The sequence below is a fragment of the Onychostoma macrolepis genome, chromosome 18, assembly GCF_012432095.1.
Source record: "Onychostoma macrolepis isolate SWU-2019 chromosome 18, ASM1243209v1, whole genome shotgun sequence".
NCBI classification, from domain to species: domain Eukaryota; kingdom Metazoa; phylum Chordata; class Actinopteri; order Cypriniformes; family Cyprinidae; genus Onychostoma; species Onychostoma macrolepis.
The window spans coordinates 15,611,177-15,637,955 of NC_081172.1; the positions used below are offsets into that span (position 1 = coordinate 15,611,177).

Below are 26,779 nucleotides of genomic sequence, written 5' to 3' on the forward strand. Positions count from 1 at the left end.
TAAAATAAAATAAAAATGGACTAACACAAAAAACATACACATGTATGCTTTACATCTGCCAAATATATAGAGTTTTTTTTTTGGGGGGGGGAGTGCAAAAAATTAAATAATTTAACAACACTGCGTCGTTAGCGTTGGTATTGTATCAGACACTTGCATTTAACATTATATGAAAATCAAGCTCAAATGGAGTTAATAATGTTTTTGACCAGAGAATGACGGAGATGGAGTGTTTTGTCTGTCGTTAGAACGGCTGTAACTGTTATGCAGTGCATAAGTGCATTAAGTGCATTAAGCTTTCATCAACTTTTACAGGTTATATAACTTTGATTGTAGCTATATGAGCGCTTAGTTTTTTCTTGTCGTTTAATACACTTGGCCAAAATCTCAAATTAAGCGCTTATGCACATAATGCACAGGATATTTAAAACGTATATAGACAGCAAATAACTAATTCTTCTCCACTCTTCAAACACACAAAAACATTATCCTTTACTGACATAGTGTTTGAGTAAAGAAAACGCTGTACTATTCAAACACCAATTATTTATTCACCCTTGCATTGCGAAAAAGCAGAGATCTCATCTTCTCCAGGCTGTGCGCGGCGCGTCAATCTGAACGGAGGCGGGGTGAAGTTACGAGGTCTCGCTGAGAGCTCGATGATCCAATGGCGTTACGAAGTTTTACTGACAAGTTATTTTAATGCTTATCATTGGTTTACTATTTTAAAACTCTCTGATTTAAAATAATAAAACGAATTATAAGCGACTCAAGTTTGGATAATTTTTCACAGCACCTGACTGGGCTAGGGTATGGCAACTGCCATACTCTGCCATACGCAAACGCCGCCCCTGCTCCCACACCTTGGATGACTTGGGTCGCACGGATTTCTCTGCCTCCGCCATGTATCTTTCCTCTACCTCCGCTCGTTTTTTTTTTTTTTTTTTTTTTATTTTTTTTTTTATTTATGAGGCGCCAAACTCTGCTAGCATCCGTGCGCGAGAGAGACCGAGTGTGTTCACTCCGCTCCGCGCTCAACTAAAGTTTTTTTTTTTTTTTTTTTAAATAATCAAACGTCTCCGCGTCGCGCGACACAACGAATCGATTATGAAATTCGTTGCCAACGCTTTTGGTAATCGATTTTTATCGATTTAATCGATTCGTTGTTGCAGCCCTAAACAAAACATTTCTTGCGACCTTACATGAAGTATTATGACAAAATGCATTATGAAGAAGAATTGGACCTGTTCTGCAGCTGCATTAGAGCTAACATTAGCGTCATGATACATAAGACAATTTATGAGATTAATAGTACACTTTTACTCAGAACTCACTTCAAACCACCATCGAGTGTTTGAAATAACTTCCTTTTACGATCATATGTGGAATTTGGCCGTTTACTGTTGTTAAAATATGCTATTTATAGCCTTTTATATTGCTGCACAAATTAGCATTTCAGATGTACACATTCAATCTCAAGAAAATCACATACAGACCATATCTATCGTAATCGTGTGTTTATTATCTTATATAGTGGCTGTTGTCATGTTTATTTCTGCTGTGTAAAAGCCTTAACATGTAACGTTATGCTCTGCTGAAATGTTGTTTGTGATGTTACCGCCTCTCCTTTCTTAAGTTGCCAGGTATTAGTAAAAGGATCTATTTTAATTCTTATTTGTCTATATACACTTTGAGCGGCCGCGGTACATTAAAAAAGTAGCCCAAAAGACCGCAACCCGCTCTGTCATTTTTCCCGCGACTGTATTTTCAAAATAGCCCACTTGTGCCGCTACCCTGGCAACCAATGTTGCCAACTAATTTTCAGGGAATGTTGCTAAAAGTTGCTAAATGACTTTGTAATGTCATTACGTAATCACGGCGCAAAATTGTCACTACATCAAATCTCAGTCAAAAAATATATTTTATATATGTTAATTTAGATTTGTTCGTAAAATAATATAAATGCTAATATAATATTAAAATATAATTATTTTTAAATACAAAATTGAATTATTGTTCAATAATTCAATTAATTAATAAACTTTCAATTATGATGATTAAATGTACAAAATTTTTATATTCTTATTAGTTAGTAAACTAAAACTACACATTCTGAACAATTATAGTTTTTAACAGTGTATTAGTAGTTATTTAGTGTGCTCCACTCTAAGTAAAGTCTGTAAAATAGGCCACAATCTATGTTAATATATAGGAATTTTCCTTATTGATTTTTCACAGGTTTTTTTTACCTGCATTTTAAATTACGTATTGTATTTTGTGTTTTCGAGTGCAGGGTTACAACGGATAATATCCTGGAAAATTACTATATAATACCTTTTCCATTTTTCTTACAGTGTACTAACTGATCAACAATCGTAGGTACAAGCTACTAACAAGGTGTATCATAAATGAACAATGATTCAATTATTCAACTATTATTAAATTTAACAATTGCAAACAGCAGCTAACTTAATGTTAAAAGATGTGTGTACTGCTAAGCATCTTTAATTTCCTCTTTTTATGTAATTTAGATGGAAAATGCATGCCTTTGTATTGTTTGAGTCACTTATCAAAAGTTGCTAAAAGTTGCCAAATAAATATAAAAAAATAGCTAAATTTGTTGCTAGGTGCTTTTGGAAGAAAAAGTTGCTAGGGTAGTCTGAAAAGTTGCTAAATTTAGCAACAAAATTGCTAAGTTGGCAACACTGCTGGAAACACTGTACCCTCATCACACAATGATAGATAACCTTCCGCGCTGCGATGACGGGAAGAAGTTGGAGTCAAACCTTAGCAAACGATTAATCTGCGTTAAAAATATTAACGCGTTAATTTTTTGATTAATAGCATGCGTTGACACCCCTAATATATATATATATATATATATATATATATATATATATATATATATTCAAAATCTGAATTAAAATATGAAATTTTTTTTTTAAATAAACAAACACATGTAAAATAAATATATTTATTTGTAGATATATGGCCTAGCCAGATCGTAAGTAAAATATAAAACTAAAAAGTTTTTTAAAAATACATTTATATATATATATATATATATATATATATATATATATATATATATATATATATATATATATATTTAGCATTGAATAAGCGCGAGTTCTCGCTCTTGGAAAAAAATATTTAAAAAAACATAGCACGCGCACTGAGAGAGTCCGACGAGATTTTTGAGGAAATAGCACTTTTACCTTAAGAAATTATTTCAATTATTTCAACTTATGAAAAGTTATTAAAACATTATAGAGTCCTGTCATAGATGTAGGTTTCATACATGTAAGGCGGATTTAAAGTCGAACTAAACTCTTTATGTTACTGTAACAAAGATGTTTAAGATGTTGGCTGCTGATTTGGAAATGGTGAGGTTAAAAATTCGCACGGTAACGTAACAAATGATCCATTAGTGTTTGGTTTGTGCTATGAATTAACATTACTAATGTTGTTCTGGTGCAACTGATTTTTAAAAATAATTAAGCAGAGACAATGATTCAAGTTGCACATTGTAACACAAATAAATATTTAAGATGGAGAAGCTTGAAGTATGAGGTCAAATGGATGGAGGCCTTGGTCTACATTCTGTATTTTGTTATGTAAATATGCCTCCAATCTTATTAAAATGCAATATGCAATAATATGCAACATAGCTACTTCATCCTCTGAAGAAACTTTATGAACCATTGCAATATGAGCAATCAAAAACATGGCACAACTGATTTTTAATGTATTTATTATTTAAGGAACGCATGCCAGACGCAGATATTAGTGCCTCAAGCCAAGGTGCCAGATATACCAGGGATTGGGATCCTTGCAAGATGCTAAGGCATGGAGGGGCCACTCTCACCAGACTGATGGATGGAGAGGCCAAGACAGGAACGTCTGGGACAGCTGTGACGGGAACAGCTTTCACAGAAACTTCTGGGACCACGATGACCGTGACTGGGCATATTGTGACCAGGTGTGGAGGGATGGCCACTCACTTCAGCTGAGTGAAGAACAATTAGGGAAACTCTGTGGCTTAAACCACGAATAGAGAAGGATTATATCCAATCCAGTCTGCCAGCTTGGATTCTGCTGCAGGAGATTGAGATAAAACAATTTCTATAGTGAGTTAAAACAGTTAAGTATTATTATTGTTACTATTTAGCCATTAACAATTATTTATTAGTGAGATAAGCTGCTCAATCACATTTTAAACGGACAGCGATTAAAATAATTTGCCATATTGAAATAAAAAATATTATTAGTAGTAGTAGTATTAAACAATTAACATTTATTATCTTCTCTCACCAAGCATAGGCTGATGTCATACCGGCTCAAAATGTCTTCTAAAAGACAAATAATTGTAGTTAACATGAAATTTCAAGCACTGACAGCAGTGTTATGGCAGTAAACTTACCCTCAACTGTAATGTCACTTTGTTATTATCAACTGAAGCTGGACTGACTGGTCCGGGAGGGGTTGCAGGGGGAAGGATTTCAAGACCCCTGAAAGTAGCTTGGTCCTCCACTTGCTGACACAGACTCGTCTTCTCAAAACACTCCTTCCTCATCGTCTTTTTCTTCACCATCGGGGACTGATGGTGGTACTCCCAGCGATCAGAAATGTAATAGCATAAGTAACTTTTGCTTTTTACTGACTTGCCACTAGGTGTCACAATACGATCACATCAGAATATTGAGTGAACCTTTTATGTCCTGGCAGCCCTAATAAATCGTATTTGTATTTTTTCATGCCACTGTGAAGATGTCTACTGTGAAGATCACAAAGGAAATGTTTGAAGCAGCAGTGGTGCCGTGATCTGTATTCAAATGGTTATTTTCTTATTTTTCAATCGATCTACAGTATGCCCATGTCAGTATATGGTGGACATACAGTGTTACACTGACAAAATGTTTTTCTGCTTATTAGGCCTATTTTGTGTATAAAGCTGTTTATTTTGATTTGACTTTTTCAGCTTAATTCAGCCATTTTAGGACACACACAACTGTCTTCTTATCTATATGACAATGAATAAATAAATTAAGAAATGTATCTTATAATTTTTATAATTTAAAAAAAGAGCAGAACCTAGCCAACAGTTTTGCATCTTTTTATATCAGTAGAATTTAAAGCCCTTATGTGCGTGTTTTTTGTGGTAAAATTTAAATGAACTGGTCAATATATCAGCATTATGTTTAATATGTCAGAATCAGCCTGCTAAACTAGAATAATGAAAGTCATTTTAAGTGGATCAAAAAGAAATAACTTAAGCTAACAACTGCACAATATATTTTACTGTAAATATGTAATAAGTAACTGGGTAATATAACAGGCAGGTTGCCAAGTCTGTAGAACTGCTGCAGATGATAAGTGGAAGCAGGTCATCTGGGTACTATTTTCTATGGAAACAATAAGGGAATTTACAACTGAAGTAGCAGGCTATGTCCACAGACATAAGATAAATAAATACATCACAAATAATAAATAATCACAAAATGTATTAATTTTAAGGGAGATGATCAGTATATTTTGTATTTTTAGCCTTATGTAAAGAGTTTTAAGGCACTCTTCAGTGCTTTACTGATTAAAATAAATGATCAAATCATTTTTTAAATGCCACAAAACTTATAGAAACTTTAACAAACCTACATTTGTGTAAATAAAACTTCCCTAACCGATGAAATGAAGCTGTATGAGTTTATAGTAGCTACACAGGCAGACCTGGCAACCCACAGTCCAAGAGCCACACAAATAACAGACAATCAAATCAATCAATCAATCAATGCTTTGAAAAACATGCATAGGGAACATTCAATTTATTGGACCACCAAGCACTACAATGCAATATACCTCCAGACAAAATTGACTACATCTGTTTTGAAAAAAACAAACAAACAAAAAACACATTATTATTATATGATATCTCAAGAACGTGAGCAATTATTTTCCCTACGTTGCAGGAAGATAGTCTGTATTGTAAGGAATTGATCTTTTTTGTCGGCCAACCTTGCTCACTGAAAGACAAGTGCAAAGTTAGCCCTCCCCTTTAATCGCCTTTTGCCCGAGCGCTGATCGCTACAAAGGAAGGACAGCGAGGAGGGAATATGAGGTAGATAGGACTTTACACGGGAATAATGGCGGCGCCGCTCCGGCGGGACACCTTACCTGAGAACTACTCTTATGGGGTGTGCAGGGACGGCAGGGTCTTTTTCACAGAGTGAGGATATATGTTTACTATTGCATTAGAAAGAATTTCTTTCTCATACCGTTCGAGTGTTTCCCAGCCAATTGCATCGCTAACAGGTGGTTTGTTTCCCTGCCAGCGATGAGACGAGAAGCACTTCTTGGCTTCATCCCTGCACTGGTGAACCTGTCAATTCTGGACACATGATCCGATCCGGTAAGTGCATTTAGGCTTTCATTTCCATATCAATATTTAAGTGTTATTTCGTGTTGCATACGCATAAAGAATAACTGAATGCTAAAAGTTTCGCAAACGTGCTATTTTTCTTGCCTCCTAGATCTACCCACAGGTTGGGAGGAAGGGTTTACGAAGGAAGGAGCGAGTTTCTTTATTGAGTAAGTGGATGTGTTTATAGTAATTACACCTTACTGCGGTCCTGTAGTGCGTCAGGTGAATTACAGGTCATAAGCGGGCTTAATATGGCTGTGCTAGTAGTCTTGCTCCTGATCAGCAAAAAATGAATATTGAGAATTGTGCACGAGGGGTATCAAAGGTAAGCTACAGTACATGCACAGTTATTGTCTTTAAAGACTGGCATTCAAGTATAAAGTCTACAGAACAGAACCGGTGTACACGCCCCTTTCAGTTTACAGTTGATGTCTCATGTTGGCTGGGTCTCTAAACCGTGCTACTGTACCGTAATTCCCCGAAATGCTGTTTAGGTAAAGCTGAATGCTTTTAGAGTATGCTTTATGCACACTCACTAAGTTTGAAATACTCATTGTCTGTGCACTGTATACCTAAAAATATCTTAAGTTTAAGATTTTTGTTATACTGTACTTACTGTACATATATTATGAATATGTAAGTTACACAATTTTGATCAGTGGTTCTTTAAAAAAAAAAAATTCACAGACAGTCACTTTCAAACCAAGCAGCTTTCCAAACTCCGAGACCAACTGAATCTGATGCAAGATCTCAAAAAAGAAATGCAGAATTCTTGCTAGTGTGGATTCCTATTTTGTCAGTGAAAATTCCCCTCATTGTTCAACACAATTTTCAAATGCGCCTCATAGAAGGTAAGATAGTTTCTTCAGTATTTCTGCTATAATTTTGGAAAAGCTGCTTGTTTTTAGAATCTCTGTTATAGACTGACGGTAACACTTTATTTTAGTAAAGTTATAAAACTAGTTGCTTATTAGCATTAATATTACTAGAATATTAGCCATTTATTAGTAGTAATTAAGCACATATTAATGCCTTATTCTACATGAATTTATTCTACATCCTTAAGCATACCCAATACCTAAACTTAACAACTATCTTATTAACTATTAATAAGCAGCAAATTAGGAATTTATTGAGGGAAAAGTCGTAGTTAATAGTGAATAAGTGTTTCCTATTCTTAAGTGTTACCAGACTGACTTGGCCATAGCAGTGCATCTCCCTAAAATCATAGTCTTTTTTTTTTTTTTTTTTTGGGTTGCCTTGTTGTTCTGCTCCAAGATGTTTGCGTTGGTATCATCTCCTAGTCGGATCTGTGCGGGGCGTGTGTGTTTAATCTCATATCTGGCTTGTAGTGCTCCACATTTGAGTCTCAAGTCTCTCCCAGTGATTTCTCATATCCTCAGAGTTGGCTCAGGGTCTAAGGATGAGTAGAAGAAATCTCTGAATAAACATAGTTGGAGTCACTGTCAGGCTGTCTAGATTTTGAAGTCATGAAGTGCTGATTTGGGGATGAAATTGGCATTAGACTATCTACAGATGGTTGATCATATACTGCACTTGCAGTCAGAGCTGTGATCTTGAGTATGAAAGGGCAGAAGACACTCAGATATCACCTGCATGACTGTATAGGCCTATTTGCTGACATATCCAAAATGCATCACATGATATTCACACGCCAGTCTGTTTGAGGATCTTGCATGGGTGGAGCCTGTTTGTTTAAAGACAAACAGGATGCAGTTGTGACTTCCTACTGTAGCTCACCTGACTGAATCTGTATAGTGTGACATGAAGTGTGATTAGGGAACAAAAAGCTGAATGAAACTAAGGGTTACAGGGGTTGGAGAAAATAATGCAAGCATCCATTATTATAGGGGTTAATATAATTTCTTTTGGCTTAAATAAAAAAATGTTGTGATTATTTTTTATTGATCCTTTTGCTATCTAGATTGTTTAGGTTGTCATTCAGTATATGTGACCCTGGACCACAAAACCAGTCTTAAGTCACTGGGGTATATTTGTAGCAATAGCCAAAAATACATTGTATGGGTCAAAATTATCCATGTTTCTTTAATGCCAAACATGATTAGGATATTAAGTAAAGATTATGTTCCATCAAGATATTTTGTAAATTGCCTACCGTAAATATATTAAAACTTAATTTTTGATTAGTAATATGCATTGCTAAGGACTTCATTTGGTCAACTTTAAAGGCGATTTTCTCAATATTTAGATTTTTTGGACCCTCAGATTCCAGATATTCAAATAGTTGTATCTCAGCCAAATATTGTCCTATCATAACAAACAATGCATCAATGGAAAACTTATTTATTCAGCTTTCAGTAGACTTCCAAAAAGGGCAAATCATGGGAACCAGTTTAGCAGGAGCTTCTCTAATTTTAACAGCCTTGTTTCATGTTTTAAGAACAAAGGTCTTTGATTATGACTGCGCACATAAAGCGTGGCCAGACTTTATGATCGAAGCATAATAGTGGGTAAAAACTGAAAATTCACTGATAGGGCCCATTCGATAACTAAGAAGGATTGTGTCCAAACAACACATAATTACTACAGAAAAGCTCAGTATTCACCTTGAAGGCCCTGCTTGCACAAAAAAACAACAGCTGAGAACTCCACAAATCCAGCATCCATGAAGGAGCTGCAATTGAAAAATATGGTGTCGTGATCATAAAACCTGCACAGTTGGAACCTGCACACCAAGATGAACTTCAATATCTTCCCTGACCAATACCTGACTTGAATATTATCAAACCACTGTGGGTAGTTTTATAGAGAAGAGTGAAAAGCCAGTTCTCTCCTCTAATATCTCTGAAGAAACTGGGAGAACTTCTGATAGACAACATTCAGATGGAGGCTAATCAGAAGTTATATGAATCTATTCTGAGAAGGTTGGAAGCTGTATTAAAGGCAAATGGTGAAAGCATTTGTTATGATTAAATTATTATGAGTTTCAGGGCAGTAATTCACACAGAATAATATCGCTAGAGCAGCAGCCCGAGCTTCTCAAGCAAGGACCAGAATCTGTTGTGGCAGTATTTCTTCATCCATTTATACATTTTTAACCTCTCATGGCCCCAACGGGAAATTAATCTAACAAATATTCCAGTGGTTGAATCAGGTTCATGGCAGAGAATTGAGACGTTGTGAACATATTTTCAAAATCTATGACTAGTTATGCAGGCCACCAATGACATTCGGGCATCCAGAAATAGGAGTGCCCAATCATGCAATAAAGAGGAAATAAACTTGTTATCCTGTGGATCAAGTAAATAATTGACTTCAACAAGTTCCTGAAAGTGAGCTGTAATATTTGAGAGGGAATGTTGTCTTTACTCAGGGTTTGACGTATTTAATACTGACGAGCCGCCTATCTACTGATTATACTGTTCTGGCCTTCCCTCCTCTAGGGAAGTAGAGGCTGAAAAATGATGACCAATAATTGTTGGAGGTGGATATGATGGAGGTTCTGACGTATTACCAATTAGTTTATAGCAGGAGTGTGTGGCTGAGGGATGAAAAATGCTGGCAGCACTTGATGAAGCACATTTGACGCTTATTGTGCCTTGTCACCGCTGCCATAAATCCAGCGTTGTAGCTTCCTTTGGGGGAAAAGGAGTCCTAAATATGTGTAAAGATCTAGTTACAATGTGATATTACATATGTATTTATATATATATATATATATTATATGTATGTACTGTATGTAAATATACAGTACTATAAGTGAAATCATTTAAAAATATGTTGTTAAGTTTTTTTTTTAATGTTTTAGAAAGAAGTTTCTTATGCTCACCAAAGCTGCATTTATTTCAGAGTCTGATACAGTGAATTATGGGATTGTATTCAGTGAAAACACCTTCTTGCTACTACATGAACCTTTGCAGTGAAACTGCTTGCGTTGCATTATATTGATTTTTTTTTTCAACTTGGTGTTGGTTTACGCTGATCTGTTTTATCAGGTAGTATGTAATGTAAAACAAGATTTTTTATTTCTGATGATCATTATCTGCACTGTTTTCCTTTCTCCATGCAAAAATGATTAGGATTGGACCTCATTGTTTTATTAGTTGAGTGAGATTCAATAAAGCAATGATTGATTAAAGCCAACTGTCTTGCATCAAACAACATTTTCACTTTTAGTTTGGACAGATCAATTACTGATAAGGTCACTGTAATTTTGTCCAAAAACTACACATTTCATGACCAACAACAGTTCATTTTAGGGGTGGGAAATGGAGCGCAGTTTTACGAAGAAGTGCAGATGTGCTAAAGGAAGTATTTGCTTCTATGTTTCTCAAACAAAGCTCTTAAAAATCTTCAATGTTATGATCCTTGCAAACTTCCACAGAAGCACTTGGTGTAGTCTTTTGGTAAACACAAGCCTAGTGTGCAATACACCTCATTTGGACTGTAGTTACCCTAACAGTCAGCAGGGGGGGGTGTATGGGAATCTGACACAATCTATTCTCAATGAGTCACGTTTTTGGTTTCCAACAGGTCTCGGTAATGTTAATGTTATGGATATTACAGACCATTTTCAGTTGTACATATGAATAAGAGTATCCTGTGAGTGTAGATGGCCCTACATGCTTACCACAAATACATGGTTTATTTTAAAAAATTCTGAACTGTTTGTGGTTGAATTCAAGCTCCATAGCAACTAAATGATTAATCATGCACAACCTAGACCCTTAGGATATGAAACAAGGATGTTTCTCTGGCCTAAAGGGGGCGTGAGCCAAGCAGCCCAGTGTGGTTCATATTAATGAATCTCTTTATGATAAAGATGAGCGAGCTTTCCTGAGCTATTACATATTAATGTGCCTCCAGGCTGTGAGAGTGGGAGAAATCCACTGAGCACATTGTCTTTGTAACTTGATTCTCAGATCCTGTCTTTACTGTTTCATTTGACTTGCATCTCCAGAACCTACAGGGAGTGTGAGAGTTACGTTTGGTTTTTATTATTCTGAATTTGTGTTTAAGTCTGTGTGGACCTTGTGTTTTTTAAAAACTTGTTTGACAAGTTATGTGACCTTAATGAAGAGAATTGTTAGACTGCAAGCAGTGAAATGATGGATATTGAGAGATAATAAGTATGAGGAACATGCTCATTATTCAACTTACTGTATTCGGCGGTTTTGAAGACAATTAGACATTGCAGACAATTCAGTTGTGTTTATTTCCACAAAGTCTTTCAGAAAGCAAATAATTGTCAAATTGCAGCTTTTGTTGTGTTAGATCACTGAGGCTATGGCAACTTGTAGGTCCCATACAGACAGAAATGCTGAGGATGAATATAGTAAATACATGTTCTTTGGTAAATATATGTTTTCTCAGTGTGCAAGCAAAATATAGGCTTTCTGATCCCCAGACTGTATACACTACCATTCAAATTTTTAAAAGAAATTAATACTTTTATTCAGCAAGAACACATTACATTTATCAAATGTGACAGTAAAGTCATTTTTACTAAAGATTTCAGTCCCACTTTACATTAGGTGGCCTTAACTACTATGCACTTACATCAAAAATTATCTACAATGTACTTATTATGGTCATATTATATTGCAGTAAAATGTAAAAACATGTATGTACACAATAAGTGCATTGTAGTCAAATGATTTATTTAAATGTAAGTACATAGTTAAGACCACCTAATATAAAGTGGGACCAAGATTTCATTTTCAAATAAAATCTGTTCTTTTGAAAAACATTTTTTTTTTTTTTTTAGACATTTCACGGTTTTCACTAAAATATTAAGCAGCACACTATTCTCAACATTGATAATTAGAAGACATGTTTCTTATTGGAAACACTTCTGAAGGATCCTGTATAGCTGCTGAAAATTTAGCTTTGCCATCACAGAAATAAATAACATATTAAAATATATTACAAAATATTTTTACTGTATTCACAGTATTTTTGATCAAATAAATGCAGCCTCTGTGAGCAAGAGACTTTTTCTTTCAACTAACAAACTACCAAAAGTCTGCCTGCTGTCTGCCATGTTTTGATGTAAAATCTTTAAATCTGATAAGCTCTGATGTGCATATTTTAAAAAAATTATATTATATTCATCAGGCATCAGAACTTTAGGCATTAATGGAAAAGTGGGAATCTCAGTAAAAAAAAAAAATACAGTCCTCAAACGTACTTAATTACATATTGATAATGTTCATGCATTCGTTTATAATTATAACTATAATTATTTATATTCATTACATATTTGAAAAGTAGATATTAGTTTAAATTTATTAGGGTCACACTTTAATTTAACGTCCAATTCTTACTATTAACAAACCATTAACTATTACTTTTGCCTCAATAAACCTTTTGCTGCTTATTAATAGAATGTAATGTAGTTGTTAAGTTTAGGTAGGCTATTGGGTAGGATTAGGGATGTAGAATATGGTCATGCAGAATAAGTGCTTTAAGTACTAATAAACAATCAATGTGCTAGTAATATATATGCTATAAGCAACTAGTTAATAGTAAGAATTGGTTCCTATGCTAAAGTGTTACCATTATTAGATATAAAAACTTTGAAAAAAAAAAAAAAAATCACTTCCACACCACAAAAAGATAGCATCGCAGAGACATCTTTTTTCTTGGTCAGAGAAAGTACTCTACTCAGCTAAATATGTATCATGAGCTTGTTTGTGATTGAAGATACTGTCAGAATTGCCCCCAGACTGTCTGATTGCATTGTAATTTCTTTTCTGCTATCATAGCTGTGCAAGACAAGTCAATTAAAATGATCCATAAAAAGAAAGAGACCGGGTCTGATTAGAAGTTTTTTCATCTTTCCATCCTTGTCCCATATCTGATGCTGGTAGAGGGCACTCCACCTCCATCTAGCAGGTCACCTTCTCTGGATTTTCAGGCTCACAAACTGAACCACAGGATGCTGTTCTCTTTTACCTGAATCTCTATCTTCCAGAACACAGATGGTGACTTCTGAATTGAAAACCTTCACAAAAGGCTCTCTTTTGGCAGTGCATTATGACAGACAGTGAGGAAAAAAATCTAAATCAAACAATTCCTTTTGATCTCGTAAATGTGATATATCACTTGTTAGGCACTTGAGTTTGATGTTTGTCTTTGTCTCACAGCATGCATGCATTCATATGGAACAGTGTTCTCTGTCATGTCTGCTTGTGATGGATTCAGAGGCTGTGGGCTGTGTGGTGGGATCTGCAGGACAGAGCACTAGCCGGAGGTGGTGGGACAAAGGAGAAATTGAGAGGCAGATGAGGCTATAGCTAAAGGCATGCTTTGTGAAAACAGGAGGCGTTGGCTTCCTGAACCCCTGGTGCCCTCACTGCAAACATTAGCATTGGCATCTTAGTGCAGCATCAGATTGCGTGTCCTGTCCTGGCAGACTAAGACAGGCAGAGACAGGAGATAGCGCGGACAGAGACGGGGTCGGGAATGGGGAACTGCTGTGGTTGTGAAGGGGACTCTGGTCATGAGACGGTGCTGGTCAGACAGAAGTTTGCATGTCCGAAGACGGACAGGGTCATCTTGGAAATAGACAGGTACTTGTTTGCAACACTGTTCTGATCTGTTTAGGAGATGAGGTGCAGCTTGGCACTCGTGTTTATCATTTAAAGCTATAGTATTGCATTCTGCGTGTACAAAAAATTGAAGCACAACCAACACTGTTCTTGCAGTGTCTGGCACTATGTGCTAGTCAGGTGAACCGGTTGCTGGACTGCAGCCTGCTGATTCTGTTTACAGTTACTTTTTAGGGAGGCAAACAAACGGGATAGGACAACGTCCAATAAATGTTATTAAGAGAGTTGACTGGTCACAGGTGCACACAGATAAGTGAATATTGATAGATGTCTTGTTTTGTTTGGATATTGCAACTGAAAACCATTGTTGAATGCAATGTTATTTGAGAAAAAAATCAGCATGCAGAAATTTGATTATAAAATGCTTCTTACCGTTCCCAAATTTCAGTAGTTGTAGTAATAGTAGTAAAATATACAATATAAAATAATGTAAAAATTTGAATAACCAAAGAATCATTAAGAATTAAAAAAAGAAAAAATGTGATGTATAGTATAATCATTCCAGTAAAAAAAATGCAATCAATATAATAAATATATAAATAATATTAAAAATAATTAAAAAAAATACACCGATACAAATTAAGCGCACAAAAACTTAAAGGAATACTCCACCCCAAAATGAATTTTTTTCATTAATCACTTACCCTCATGTTGTTCCATACCTGTAAAAGCTTCGTTCGTCTTCGGAACACAATTTAAGATATTTTAGATGAAAACCGGGAGGCTTGTGACTGTTCCATTGACTGCCAAGTAAATCACACTGTCAAGGTCCAGAAAAGTATGAAAAGCATCGTCAGAATACTCCATCTGTCATCAGTGGTTCAACCGTAACGTTATGAAGCTACGAGAATACGTTTTGTACGGAAATAAAACAAAAATAATGACTTTATTCAACAATTCGGCACTGTAACGTCACCGTAGCACCATTTTGGAGAGTATCGCTGCACGCAAAATGCGTACGCTGTTCTCTGTCAGCTGCGACACACAGATGTATCCTTGTGTCGCCGCTGACACAGAAGAGTGTATGCATTTTGCATCCAGCGGATGGTGCCGAATTGTTGAATAAAGTCGATATTTTTGTTTTATTTCCGTACAAAAAGTATTCTCGTAGCTTCATAACGTTACGGTTGAACCACTGATGGCAGATGGAGTATTCTGACAATGTTTTTCATACTTTTCTGGACCTTGACAGTGTAATTTACTTGGCAGTCAATGGAACAGTCACAAGTTTTCATCTAAAATATCTTAAACTGTGTTCCGAAGACGAACGAAGCTTTTACGGGTTTGGAACAACATGGGGGTAAGTGATTAATGACAAAATGTTCATTTTGGGGTGGAGTAACCCTTTAAGTAGCTTTTAACGAGAATTCAAGTAAACAAATAAAAAAAATTATAATCCGGCGTGTTTGTATTTACTTAAGACAAACTGCCTGTGCTTACAATATGATAACTCATCAAAACAGCATTTTGAACCTGCGCAGACACATCACTGCAAACATATCCATATGTGACAGGCAGTGTTGGTAGTAGCACAATACAAAAGTAGAACAGTTACAGTAATACATTACTTTTTGCTGTAATGTAGTATTATAATGCATTACTAATAACTTTTTGCTAATAATTTACCTGTTACAATCTCAATAACGCCAATTTTTACCAATTTACCAACACTGCAAGACATTCCAGCACCAGAGAAAAAAATTGCAGATAAAATAGTATGTCTATTTCCTGTTGCTGGAATTCGATGGTTAAGATGACTGCAGAGACAGATTCTACTTTTGCAAGATGGACATACTTCCAGTATTTTTAATTCGTCAGAGAAAAGGAGAGTAATAAGTACGATCTATGTGTGACACCGAGAGAACTCTCTACATTGAGAAATAGCATGAGTAACTTGAAGAAACCCCTGGACCGGTCGGTGTCATGCTAACACTAAGAGAGAGCTGCAGAAAGAATGCGGCGGACGAGAGTGCAGGCAAGACAAAGCTACAGAAATTAAGTTTCTCTTGGTCTGCCATGTTACTTGAACCCTCAGATGTGAAGAGACTCTTGGCTGAGAACGTTGTGGAAGATATGCAGCCTCTGTCAACAGTAGAATCGCCGGCATTTAGCAAGCTTGTCAGTAAAATCCCTGTCAACACCAGCAATGACTAGGTAAACTAACATTGCCATATCATATACAGTATAGATTACCAGGCCATGGCTATGCTATCTAGCGTGTTATTACAAACAGCAAATCTGCAATGTAACGTTAATGTAGACCTATATACTGGTCTCTAAATATAATTTAGCCCATTTAAATATAGCGTAAGTTTTATATCTGTCTATTTTCTTTTGCTAGATATTTTTATTTTGGTGAAGGTAACTCAAAATTAATGCAAAAGTAATGTAATGCATTACAATTCAGAGACAGTAATATTGTAATGTAACTAATTACTTTCAAATGACAGTAACTAGTAATATATAATGTATTACATTTTGGAAGTAACCTGCCCAACACTGGTGACAGGTACCAAATTTAAAGTCCGTTCACACTAAGGATGGTATAACCATAAAAGATTTAATTGTCATTCTAATTTAGTGACAATAGGGAAGTCCACACCACAGCTACAATGTTAACAACATAGAATAATAACCAATCAGAATCCACCTGACTTTAAAGACCTTGAGCGTTTCAAGCATAACTGCTGTGTGCGCTCATAATAAACAGTTAAAATGTTAACATCTGTTGATGTGGATGCTAATATAGTTAGCGCTTTAGTTATCTTTATAGTTGCCATTCTTGGTGTGAAAAGACCATTAGTCACTTAGTACTGTGTATATTTGTAGAAACTAAGACATGGTATTGTTACTTTTTTATTTTGTTATCGACTTGCTGACAAAGTATCAGTTCTTTTGACATATTTAGATCGTGAAAACAGTGTAGTAATGAGGTTTAGTAATTCAAAGGCGTAGGAATGATATTATTCCTAATATAATTATATTATAATGCAAAAGTTGTAGGAATGAAGACTAATTTGCAATTCATCTTTTATAATTAATCTGTACATAATTTCTAGAACATCAGCATCAACATCAACAACAAGCAATATGAGGCCAAAGATCTTGCTAATTTTGTTGTCATGTTTGCAAATCTCAAATAGCCTTATCTGACATCTGTTTTAAAGGTGCCATGGAATGCATTGATACAATATTTTAAATTGTTCTCCGATATCTACATAGAAGGTATGTGGCTTAGGTAAGGGCAAAAATTCTCCAGAAACGGTTTTACATGTGCATTTCTCACTAGAATGAAATGGTCTGTTATTGGCTTATTTGGAAGGGTCATGAAAATAATGTTGAGCTCTGCTCTGATTGGCTGTTTCACAGTGTGGCTCATTGTTGAGCTCTGCTGAACTCATTTCAGTAGCTCACACAGCAGGACGGAAACACAGGGAGGAAAATATATATTTCAATACTTTCTCGCACAGTTGTATCATCGGGTAATTAAACTGTATATAAAATGCGGGCATCAGGGAGCCGCTATTAATATGCAAGGCACTGAAACTGCTTTCAAATTCACGATTGCTTTTTACTTTCGCTTTTGAGATTCGTGATCACACAAACTCTGTTTATACAATGGAGTGGCAGTACTTACCACACATTTTACAAGATCAGATGCTTGTCAGTAGTGCTCAGGATCTGTAAATCATTCGCCATCATCCTCAGGCATCTCTCCTTACTCTGTGTATGTGGTAAGTGAAATCTTATGTACTGTAATGTAACAGGCTACTGCTAGCAAGGAGCTAACCATGTCCCTTTAGTGGCTCGCGTTATTTTATTAGAACGCGTTATTCGCTTTCTGTGCCTTTCTGAATACAGACACCAACCCATCCCTGCACTTCACATCCCCTGCACAGCCTGGAACATAACATTTATTTCCATGATCTGCCATTTTCGCTGTTGTCCTCGCTTTTTTCTTCACAATACCTGCAGAACTTCTGATGGTTTGGCTCGCGGCTGACCTAGAACATGGGCGGGTATATGCAAATATTGGGGGCGTATTGATCTCGACTGTTATGTCACAGTCGGTGTTATGTTCTGATTCACCTATTTTTCAGTGGTCTTTTTTATTCACAAGAATTACATAAGAAGGAAGAAACAATGGTGTTTGAGGCTCACAGTATGTCATTTCCATGCACAGAACTCTTATTATTCAACTATGCCAAAGTAAATACAGTTTTCCAATCTATGGCACCTTTAAGATAAAATGCAATGCAGCATTAATGCTGTAGCTTTCTTGTTTACTAATCATCTTCAAGCCCTTTTTCCATCCGAGATACTAATTTAAGTCATTAATAAGAACAGAATGAGGCCTGCTGATTCTTGTTGTTATGTTCACATGTGCTTTAAGAAAGCAGGGTTGTGTAAAGTGTAGAAATACTGCACGTTGATATTGCCATGGGATGTATAATCTGTGCATGTACAGGGAGGTTTTGTATGAAGACCAAACCACTGGAAGAATATCCAACCTAAAATGGGGTCTGTTCTTTCTGCATTTTGAATTATTCATAATGATTTCTGTTTGAAGTCTCTTTGATAGCGCCCAGGTTGTTTCATTGTTTCTGAATCATTAAATCCTGCCTTGGTGGGTAGTACTGTTGTATTGATCCAGATAATAGGGCAAAGTATTGAAACTACAGCAAAATACTGGATTTAAAAACTCACATGATCAGCAGCAGGTGGTGTCAGAAGTTTGGGGTATCCATATTTTCTATTAGTTGCAATGTCAAAATCAGGGTCACTTGACAATTAAATAATTTTCCTTCAAAATTAACATTCGGGTCTGTCTAATAAATGTTATTGTTACATATTTGTAGACTATGATAGGTTTTGTTTAAGGGCCTCTGTCAAGGTCCATTTATGGCAGTTGTAAGAGATGTTGTGAATTGTTCTAGCGTGCAAGGCTGTTAAATTAAATTCAAGGCTCTTTGAAACCATGAAAAGGTAAATTAAAGGGCTTTCAATGTTTATGTAATTGAAGCTCTATAAACACCACTTAGTTTGTTCGCATAGACCATGGCCACAAATTAAAGTCACTTCCCAGGGCTCAATGCTGGGATTTTTTTCTACTCACCCATTAGCCAGTGGTTAAAATGTTTTTCTTGCCCTGCAAAATTTCAACTGACCCTACAATCAATCAATCAATCAATCAATCAATCAATCAATCAATCAATCAATCAATCAATCAATCAATCAATCAATCAATCAATCAACCAGTCAACCAGTCAATCAATCAATCAAATAGTTATTTTTTATTGTTAAAATAGTTATTTCATCGCTTTTGACCCATCTAACATTGTATTCTAAAAATAAACTATGACACCAAAATTTTTAGATACCAGTAAAGTTTGACAATTCTCGTTACCTCAATTCTTGATGCCACAGAAAAAACTACTAGACTAACTAATTTAAAGTTTGAAGACAAGTGAACAGTCATAAAATAAGAACAAATAAACCAATTCTAAGTATCCGAATAAAGATACAAATAAGATGCAATAGTTTTTAGGTACAGTAGGTCTAACAGTGGCGTTCAGGTACAGAAATTCAATAATTTGTCCAGAATGTCTTTCATTGCTAGACCTGGGCTATCGAGCAGTCCTTTTTGTTGTGCCCTGCCTCCAATAAATTGGTTTGAAAGGTTGTTTACTCTCTTTTGCTTGTGAATCAAATATGAATCAGATGTCTGTTTTCTTTTTAAAGTGTGACCTGCAGAAATTTGGCTTGTTTACATCACACACTAAAAGAAAATCTTCCCCACAGACACCTTTCAAAAGGGAGAGATTATCCCAATTTCAGCTTTTCAGTGAAGTCCATGCGCCTGTGAAATGAGGATTTGTCTGCTCTGTGAAAACTTTGATTTAGTGCATCCATATTTAGCTTAAAATTGAACCTTTGATGTTTTGACTGGACCCTCCATTACATTGAAATGTCAAGTCTTTTATTTAACTAGGTCAGTGAGTGTTTGTTAAAGGAGGTAATGGAAGTTAATAGAGCTTTAATGAAAGAAGATGATTGACTGGTTCATGGCCCATTTTCATGGCCATTGTGAAAAACTTTGACTCAGTTGCGCACACACACACATACACACACACACTGACTGATATTGCATTCTGAATGCACTGCAGAAGAAAATATTCATTCCAACAGCTAGTCTTGGGTCATTCTGTTACACACACAAATACGCAGTCCTGTGGGTGCAAGTCTTGAGCATCATACTGGGTAAACATGAGCATCATAAGGTTTTTTTTCAAAAGGAATGTTTTTTAAATATTGAATACTTGCCTTTCATTTGATTCTGAAACGGGAGTCTTGATCTGTTGCATGATATTCCTTAAAGAATTATAGATTTACATTTAATTTACATGACAAACTTAGTCATTATTCATTCACTTACTATGATTTTGAAATTTAGTGTCTGTTACTTGCTGTAATACATTAACCAAGAACTGTTTCATTTAATTGCATTTCATCTCAGCTGTAAGCTTATTCCAAATTGCTATTGGTATTGATATTCCTGTCCAGTAATATCTGTCTTGTATCACTGACGAACATTACTGGCTTTGGAATAGTGTTGTTAAGACCTGCAGGCTATGTTGTAGTTGGATGTATTAATAGTAAGTTCTGTGAGTCTGCTGAGATCTGGAATAAAATATCTGGTTCATAGATGCTCTTGAGATGGCAGTAGCGAAGATACATACAGTAAAGCATAGATTAAAAGAGCTGTGCACCATAATTTCTTTCAAAAACATTAACAAAAATCTTACCGACCCCAAACTTTTGAACATTTATGTCATTATGTAAATTGATCTTATTTTAGGGATGTTTACCTATCTATCTATCTATCTAAAATTTATTTATTTATTTATTTTTACAAATGTCTTCATTTTCTTATTTTCTGAATTTCTCATGTCTTGGTCTAAAAAGGTATTACCAACTCAAAACATTTGTTTGCTGCTTCCTGTGGTATTGTTTTTATTGTGAGTAAGGTTTTGAGTCAAAGGTCCAAATAGTCAAATGCTTTTTTCTCTAGCATTGGTTTTTTATATTAGTCTCTTAAATTGGGATTTTTGTGAATTATTGAAGCGTATTGCTTTCCTTTAATAATCTCCGGCAAGTCTGAACTCGTTCCGTGTACCAGAATAGTCTACACAAGGTCATAACTCTGTGAGCTTGGGTTTCTGTGTTGACTCAGAGAAAGAGGATGGTGGTAAGATTTATAGGGCAAATCCTTACACATCAGGGAAGATGTCCCCATGACTTTGATGACTGTATGTGCTGCAAACTGCTGTGTGCTGCCGATAAGCTGTATGTACGTCACTAATCACACACCTCCCTTTAGCAGATAACATTGACCAGACCACACATTCAAATCTCATGACCGTGAAAATCTCACAACTTTTAGTGCAAAGCTTTAAGGAGAAGCCGTGACATACAGTAGTGCAGGTTCATTTACAATTATATTATGATGCATCGTAATATATTGAATCATGAGGCATTGCTTATTCACTGTACCACAGTGTAGGTGTTTGCTGATATTCAGCTCTGGTCAGTAGTCGATCGAGGATTGTGCCAGTCACTGGCTAGCCAGCTTAACCTCTGTGGCTTATTTAATGTAGCTCATTACTCTAACTCTTACTCACTGATTTAAATAAAGCTCCGTCAGCCCTTCAATGCCCCAAGCTGGGATTTCCATGTAATTGCACATGGAGAAGAGGGTGATCTCTTCTCTTTAAAGAAGGTTATTTCAAATACACCTTTGTTTTGCTTCATTTCTAATTTAAATTTTTCAACAATAACCCTCGTTGCCATAACGGGTTACCTTATAATGAAAATTCTGCCATCACTAATATGACTTTTTGGAAAGAACGTCTAGTCGTCTAGTAAAGTGATCTTTTCCTAATATCCATATATCTCAAATCGTTGTTTTTTTCTTTTGTGTCCCATCATTGATTATGTCAAACCTAGTGTAATGCATCTTGACCTGCTGTTTTTAACAATTTTGCATTGTTATGAAAAAGAGCATTTTAGATATTCTGCAAAACATCTGCATTTGTATTCTAGGAAGACAACATAAGGTTGAGTGACAGGGTTTTCATATTTTTTGTGAATTTACTGAAAGTTATGACATTTTAATTCAACATTGCAAAGTCAAAGAAGTGTAAAATATGAAACATACGTGGATGAATCTTTCACAGTACGATCTTTAATACGCATTTATAGAATGGATACACTCTCAGAAATAAAGGTACAAAAGGGCGGTACCTTTTCAAAAGGTACATGTTTGTATCTAAAGGGTCCATTTTGGTCCCTTAGAGGTACATATTAGTACTTAAAGTGTACATATTTGAACCTAATAGGTACAAAAGTGTACCTTTTGAAAAGGTACTGCCCCAGTGACAGCTTTTGTACCTTTATTTCTGAGAGTGTAGGGTGACTTTAAGACAACTAACTAAGCAGGAATGAATATGTGGAGGAGTTATTTTAATGCTTTCTTTGTGCTGACTCCAACTAAAAACAAAGCATATCTTTGGAGAAGACGGACTATGACTTATCTTCTCCTATTTTAATCGCTGCTTTGAGGAGCCAAAGTTTTAGCTTTCACATAATTCACTTAAATTCCCCTTTAACTCCAGTGAAGGCCTAAATGAGATCATTTTCTAGTGCTAGCATGGAGCTCATAAAGATTGAAACTGTGATTACAATGCCCCTCACTCTTCATTAATTGATACTTTTCTTTTCCTATAATTAAAACCTTTTAAGTGTCAATGTAAAGGAGGATTTTTAAAATGTATTTGATCAAATAGATTATCCAAAAAAATGTAGGGTACTTGGTTCTATCTATCAATTTTATGATTGGATTGAGGCAGATCTGAACGCAAGCTCACAATCAGTTGTGTGAAAGTTTGAGGTTTAAGCTGACTAAATGATTAGAGAAGTCCTGCATACCGTCTGTCGCTTCACCAAAAGATCGATTTATGACGTCTGTGAAGTAAGCAATTTCAATTTCAGACTGGAATGCTGGGACTTATCTCTAAAGTAGACTTTATAATTTATTTATTGGCTGATTAAAGAAATTTCCAGATCATTCTCTTGATTTTTGTCTCATTCATAAGATATAGTTTATTTGTGCTCAGTCTATCTCTCCTCCCAAAAACACTGCACATCCTGTCTATGACAGAGGCAGGCAGAGATTCAAAAAGAGTAGGTTCGCTCTCTTCACCCCTCCCTTCCTCTCTCCCTCCTCCCTGTGAGTGTGTGCAGCGGTACGTCAGAGCAGAAGACTGGTGTGTATGTGTGTGTGTGTGTGTGTGTGTATGTGCGCAGGCTGGTGACTGTGTGAGCCGGTGAGGAAACAGGAGCGTCGGAGATAGGAGACTCCACAGAGACAGCAAAATCACGATGCTTACGACTTTGCCTGCTTCAACGGTGAAACGTGCTGGTTTTACCTGTTCTGCGTTCTGACGGCCATGGAGCTCTGAAACATCTCTGCTGCTCTCTCTTGAGAAACGGATGAGATTTAGATTCTGGAACTATTCCATTAGGGCTCTTCTCGGGACTCTTTCCTTTTACTCCGACCGATTCGTTCCCTTTCCTGCAGTGTTTTCCTCTCTGAATCTATGATGAAAATGAAAGCAGAACTGGACTTTCAGTAAGTGTCAGTCATTCAGTTGGAAGTTTGACACTTGGAGCTGTTTGGATCAAACATGTGGAGCCAGTCAGGATATTCCAACCATTACCAACCTCATCCCGCTCACCCCTTTTACCATGTGCCCTACAGGTGGGTTGGCCTTCCTGTTTTATTTTAGATCACAATAGAGGTTAACGATAAAGTATGCGAAGCTAGGATTTTGGAAACGATGTTTACAGATTTTGCATCCTGTAATGGGAAAGGTCCACAGAATGCTGCCGAGGGGTCATTTCAGGATGGATCTGCCCTGACAGTTGATGCTGAAACCGTTTGGCAGGTTTTCGTTGGATAATACTAGATTAAATCTAAACCACGTGCGTCTGTGGCAGGGATTACGTTGAGATGAGAATGAATTAACTGCTTTATTTATGTCAAGACATTGAGGAATTCAACAAGTCCTGTTGAACTGGCAAGTTGAGCGAGTTCTGTGGAAGTGAAGACGCGATGCATGAAAACATGTCATAAATACTTCACTCGCTGTTGCTTTAGTTTCCTTCTGTCTCTGTGTGAAGTTGTATAGTGTGCTTCAAAGTCATATTTCATTGTCCTCCCGACTGAAGGTTTTGTATTACTTGAATACCAGCTACAGCATTCCTATCATTTTGAAGCCAAATACTTTTACAAGTGTGTTTACTTTCCTCATAACTTAGTGTTTCCTAATAGCTCAGAAAGGACAGAGATTGTTCTTTCATTATTTACTCATTGCAGGCCCTTGGCTCGGATGCATTTCTCATGATTCAGTGGAAATACTACTGGAGTTTGTTTGTATTTTAGTGTACTTTCAAAGGCACAGCAGGGGTTGCTTTATTATAGACTGTTTTATGTTTATTCCTGCATTGAGGTAATTATACCAAACCCATTATTATGAGTTGCTTCTCTTATAACTGCCCATGTGTTTTCCTTTTACTTTCCCTCTCTATTTACTGGAAAACTCAGTATAACTACATTTATTGTTATAAAACTGAATCCTAGTAAGCAGACCTACTTCTCTAGCGTTTGTTAAACCAACATATGAGAGTGGCCTGCTTTTGATTCACCTGATAAATATGTTGATGTTGAGTAACAGTTCGTCCTCATCAGGTTTGAGTTTATGTTCTTGTTTCATTAAGGATTGTGTCATCTGTTATTATACAATAATCTGTAAAATTTTACTGTCTATTTGATATTTTCTGCTTGGTGAAAGTGACGTTTGGTTGAGTGATTGTACTCAATAGGCTTGCATGTAAAACATTGTAATGCGTTCTTGCTGTTTAAAAGTAGGTGAATTTTAGCTAGCTTGAAATTGCAGAGATATTGTAAACTGAGACTTATCTCAATGGCAACGTATCTCAGTTAACAATAGAATAACAATATGCTGCACATTATACACTATCCATTATGGTGTTTGGTTTGTATTATGTTTATAATCTCATAAAATCAATATCATAATGATCTGCTCTGTAAAGTGGTATTTCTAGGCTTTTAGGCTCCAGCATCCCTGGGAAAGCAGTTTGGAGAATGAATGGATGTGCATGGCCTTGGAATAAAGTTTTTATTGCATGGTTTTCCCTTCAACATGCAATTTAAAATTCCATTTTTGAATACTGTCCATTTCTGAATTGAGCCTGACTTCAACAATGGAAGGTGGACACTCAGTCAACCTTGATGTTTTTTTGGAGTTATTGAATCATCTGGATTATACATAAAGCAGTGTTTTAATCTGCTCCACATATGGTTCCACTGTCTGTACAAGGCCAGAATTGACCATGACCACTTATTCAGCCACTGTGTGTTTAATTTATTTTTGGTTGTTTGATTTTTAGTTTAGCTGATTTTTGGTAAGGTTAGTTGGGCTCAGCAGATAAAACTTTGTAATGTGAAAAACAATAATTATGAGTTGTTTCTATTAATTATTACACTGAAATACTTGATTCTGATTGGTTAATTGCAGAAATCTGTGAATAGCTAATTTAGCGTAATTGTGGCTAAAGTATTTAACTGGCCATTTTCCCAGGCAAGCAATTTCTTCTACTTCATGTCTTTAAATCTCCATGGTCTGCCACCCCCCCACCCCACCCTCACCCATTTTTATGGCAAGAAAAAGGTGGATACGTGAGGGAGTCTGTGATGTCAATCAAATCCTGATTATCATATGGTGCTCTTGTAATATTTTGAATGTGAATGTGCACATGTATCCTTGCATGTATGGATGTATGCAGCAGTTGTGATTATTCTGTATTTCAGTGACTGGATTGGCTCACACAGCAGGTGAGCGTGAAAGAGCAGATTGTCTGGATTCAAGTCCTGATTCATCTTACCAACCTCCAGCCTGACCTCATTTATATGATGGCATATAACTTACCTGTATGTATTAAATGATTGGCAGTTTCATTAGTTCCTCATCTCACATCACACCAACACGTTCACTTATAATCAATCAGTCAGTCTGTTAAGTGTACTAGATTGCTCTTTGATTTTCATCGTGCCGTACACAGAGGCCTCTTTTATATGCAGTGTAATATCAGAGCTGATTATAAATGCAGCTCTTCACAAAAAGATCTTGAATCGGAGACAAAACTTACAGCACTGTCTTTTGTGTGATTATCTGTGCCATTTACAAAAAAGCAGAATTTGCACTTGGAGTGCATCTGCTTCTCTAGGCTCGGCACGAACCAATCACATTTCAGCATGGGTCCCAGAGAGGCCACGCTGAGACCCCAAAAGAGGGCTAAAAAAAGTCCCACGCTCATCTGAGCTGGATCCTGCCTTGTAATTTACGTTCTGACGCGGCTCCGTGATTTATCCAGTGCTGTCAGAAGATTGAGAGGATCAAAGATCAGAGGGATGATCCAGATGTGTGGATATGTGATTTGTGAGAGCCTTAGACTCATTCGTGTCTCTTTCTCTGTGATGAGTGGACATCCAGCCAGTGAACTGGAACATGTTTATTTTTATGTGAGGACAGTAGATGCTACAGCAAGGGATTTTACCTGTCTTGGATCCACTAAGGGGTAAAAAATGCTAAGCAACTGTTTCCAGTGCTGCTTGAGACTGAAC

At 36.2% G+C, this 26,779-nt stretch overlaps 1 protein-coding gene across 8 annotated transcripts in view; it reads left to right on the plus strand.

Moving 5' to 3' along the window:
* The first annotated feature begins 6,075 nt into the window (after nt 1-6,075).
* The window catches only part of plekha7a (pleckstrin homology domain containing, family A member 7a), a 97,936-nt gene continuing 77,232 nt past the window's right edge, over nt 6,076-26,779 (plus strand). For 6 of the 8 annotated variants that reach the window (XM_058752411.1, XM_058752413.1, XM_058752414.1 and 3 more), the window contains exons 1-3: nt 6,076-6,223; nt 6,330-6,406; nt 6,528-6,585. In XM_058752411.1, coding sequence (XP_058608394.1) covers nt 6,141-6,223; nt 6,330-6,406; nt 6,528-6,585 — 218 coding nt within the window. In that variant the 5' untranslated portion in view covers nt 6,076-6,140. Of the gene's footprint in view, nt 6,224-6,329; nt 6,407-6,527; nt 6,586-13,761; nt 13,975-23,392; nt 23,834-26,779 lie in introns of those variants that run through there. The other 2 variants (XM_058752415.1, XM_058752416.1) reach the window with 2 other exon arrangements.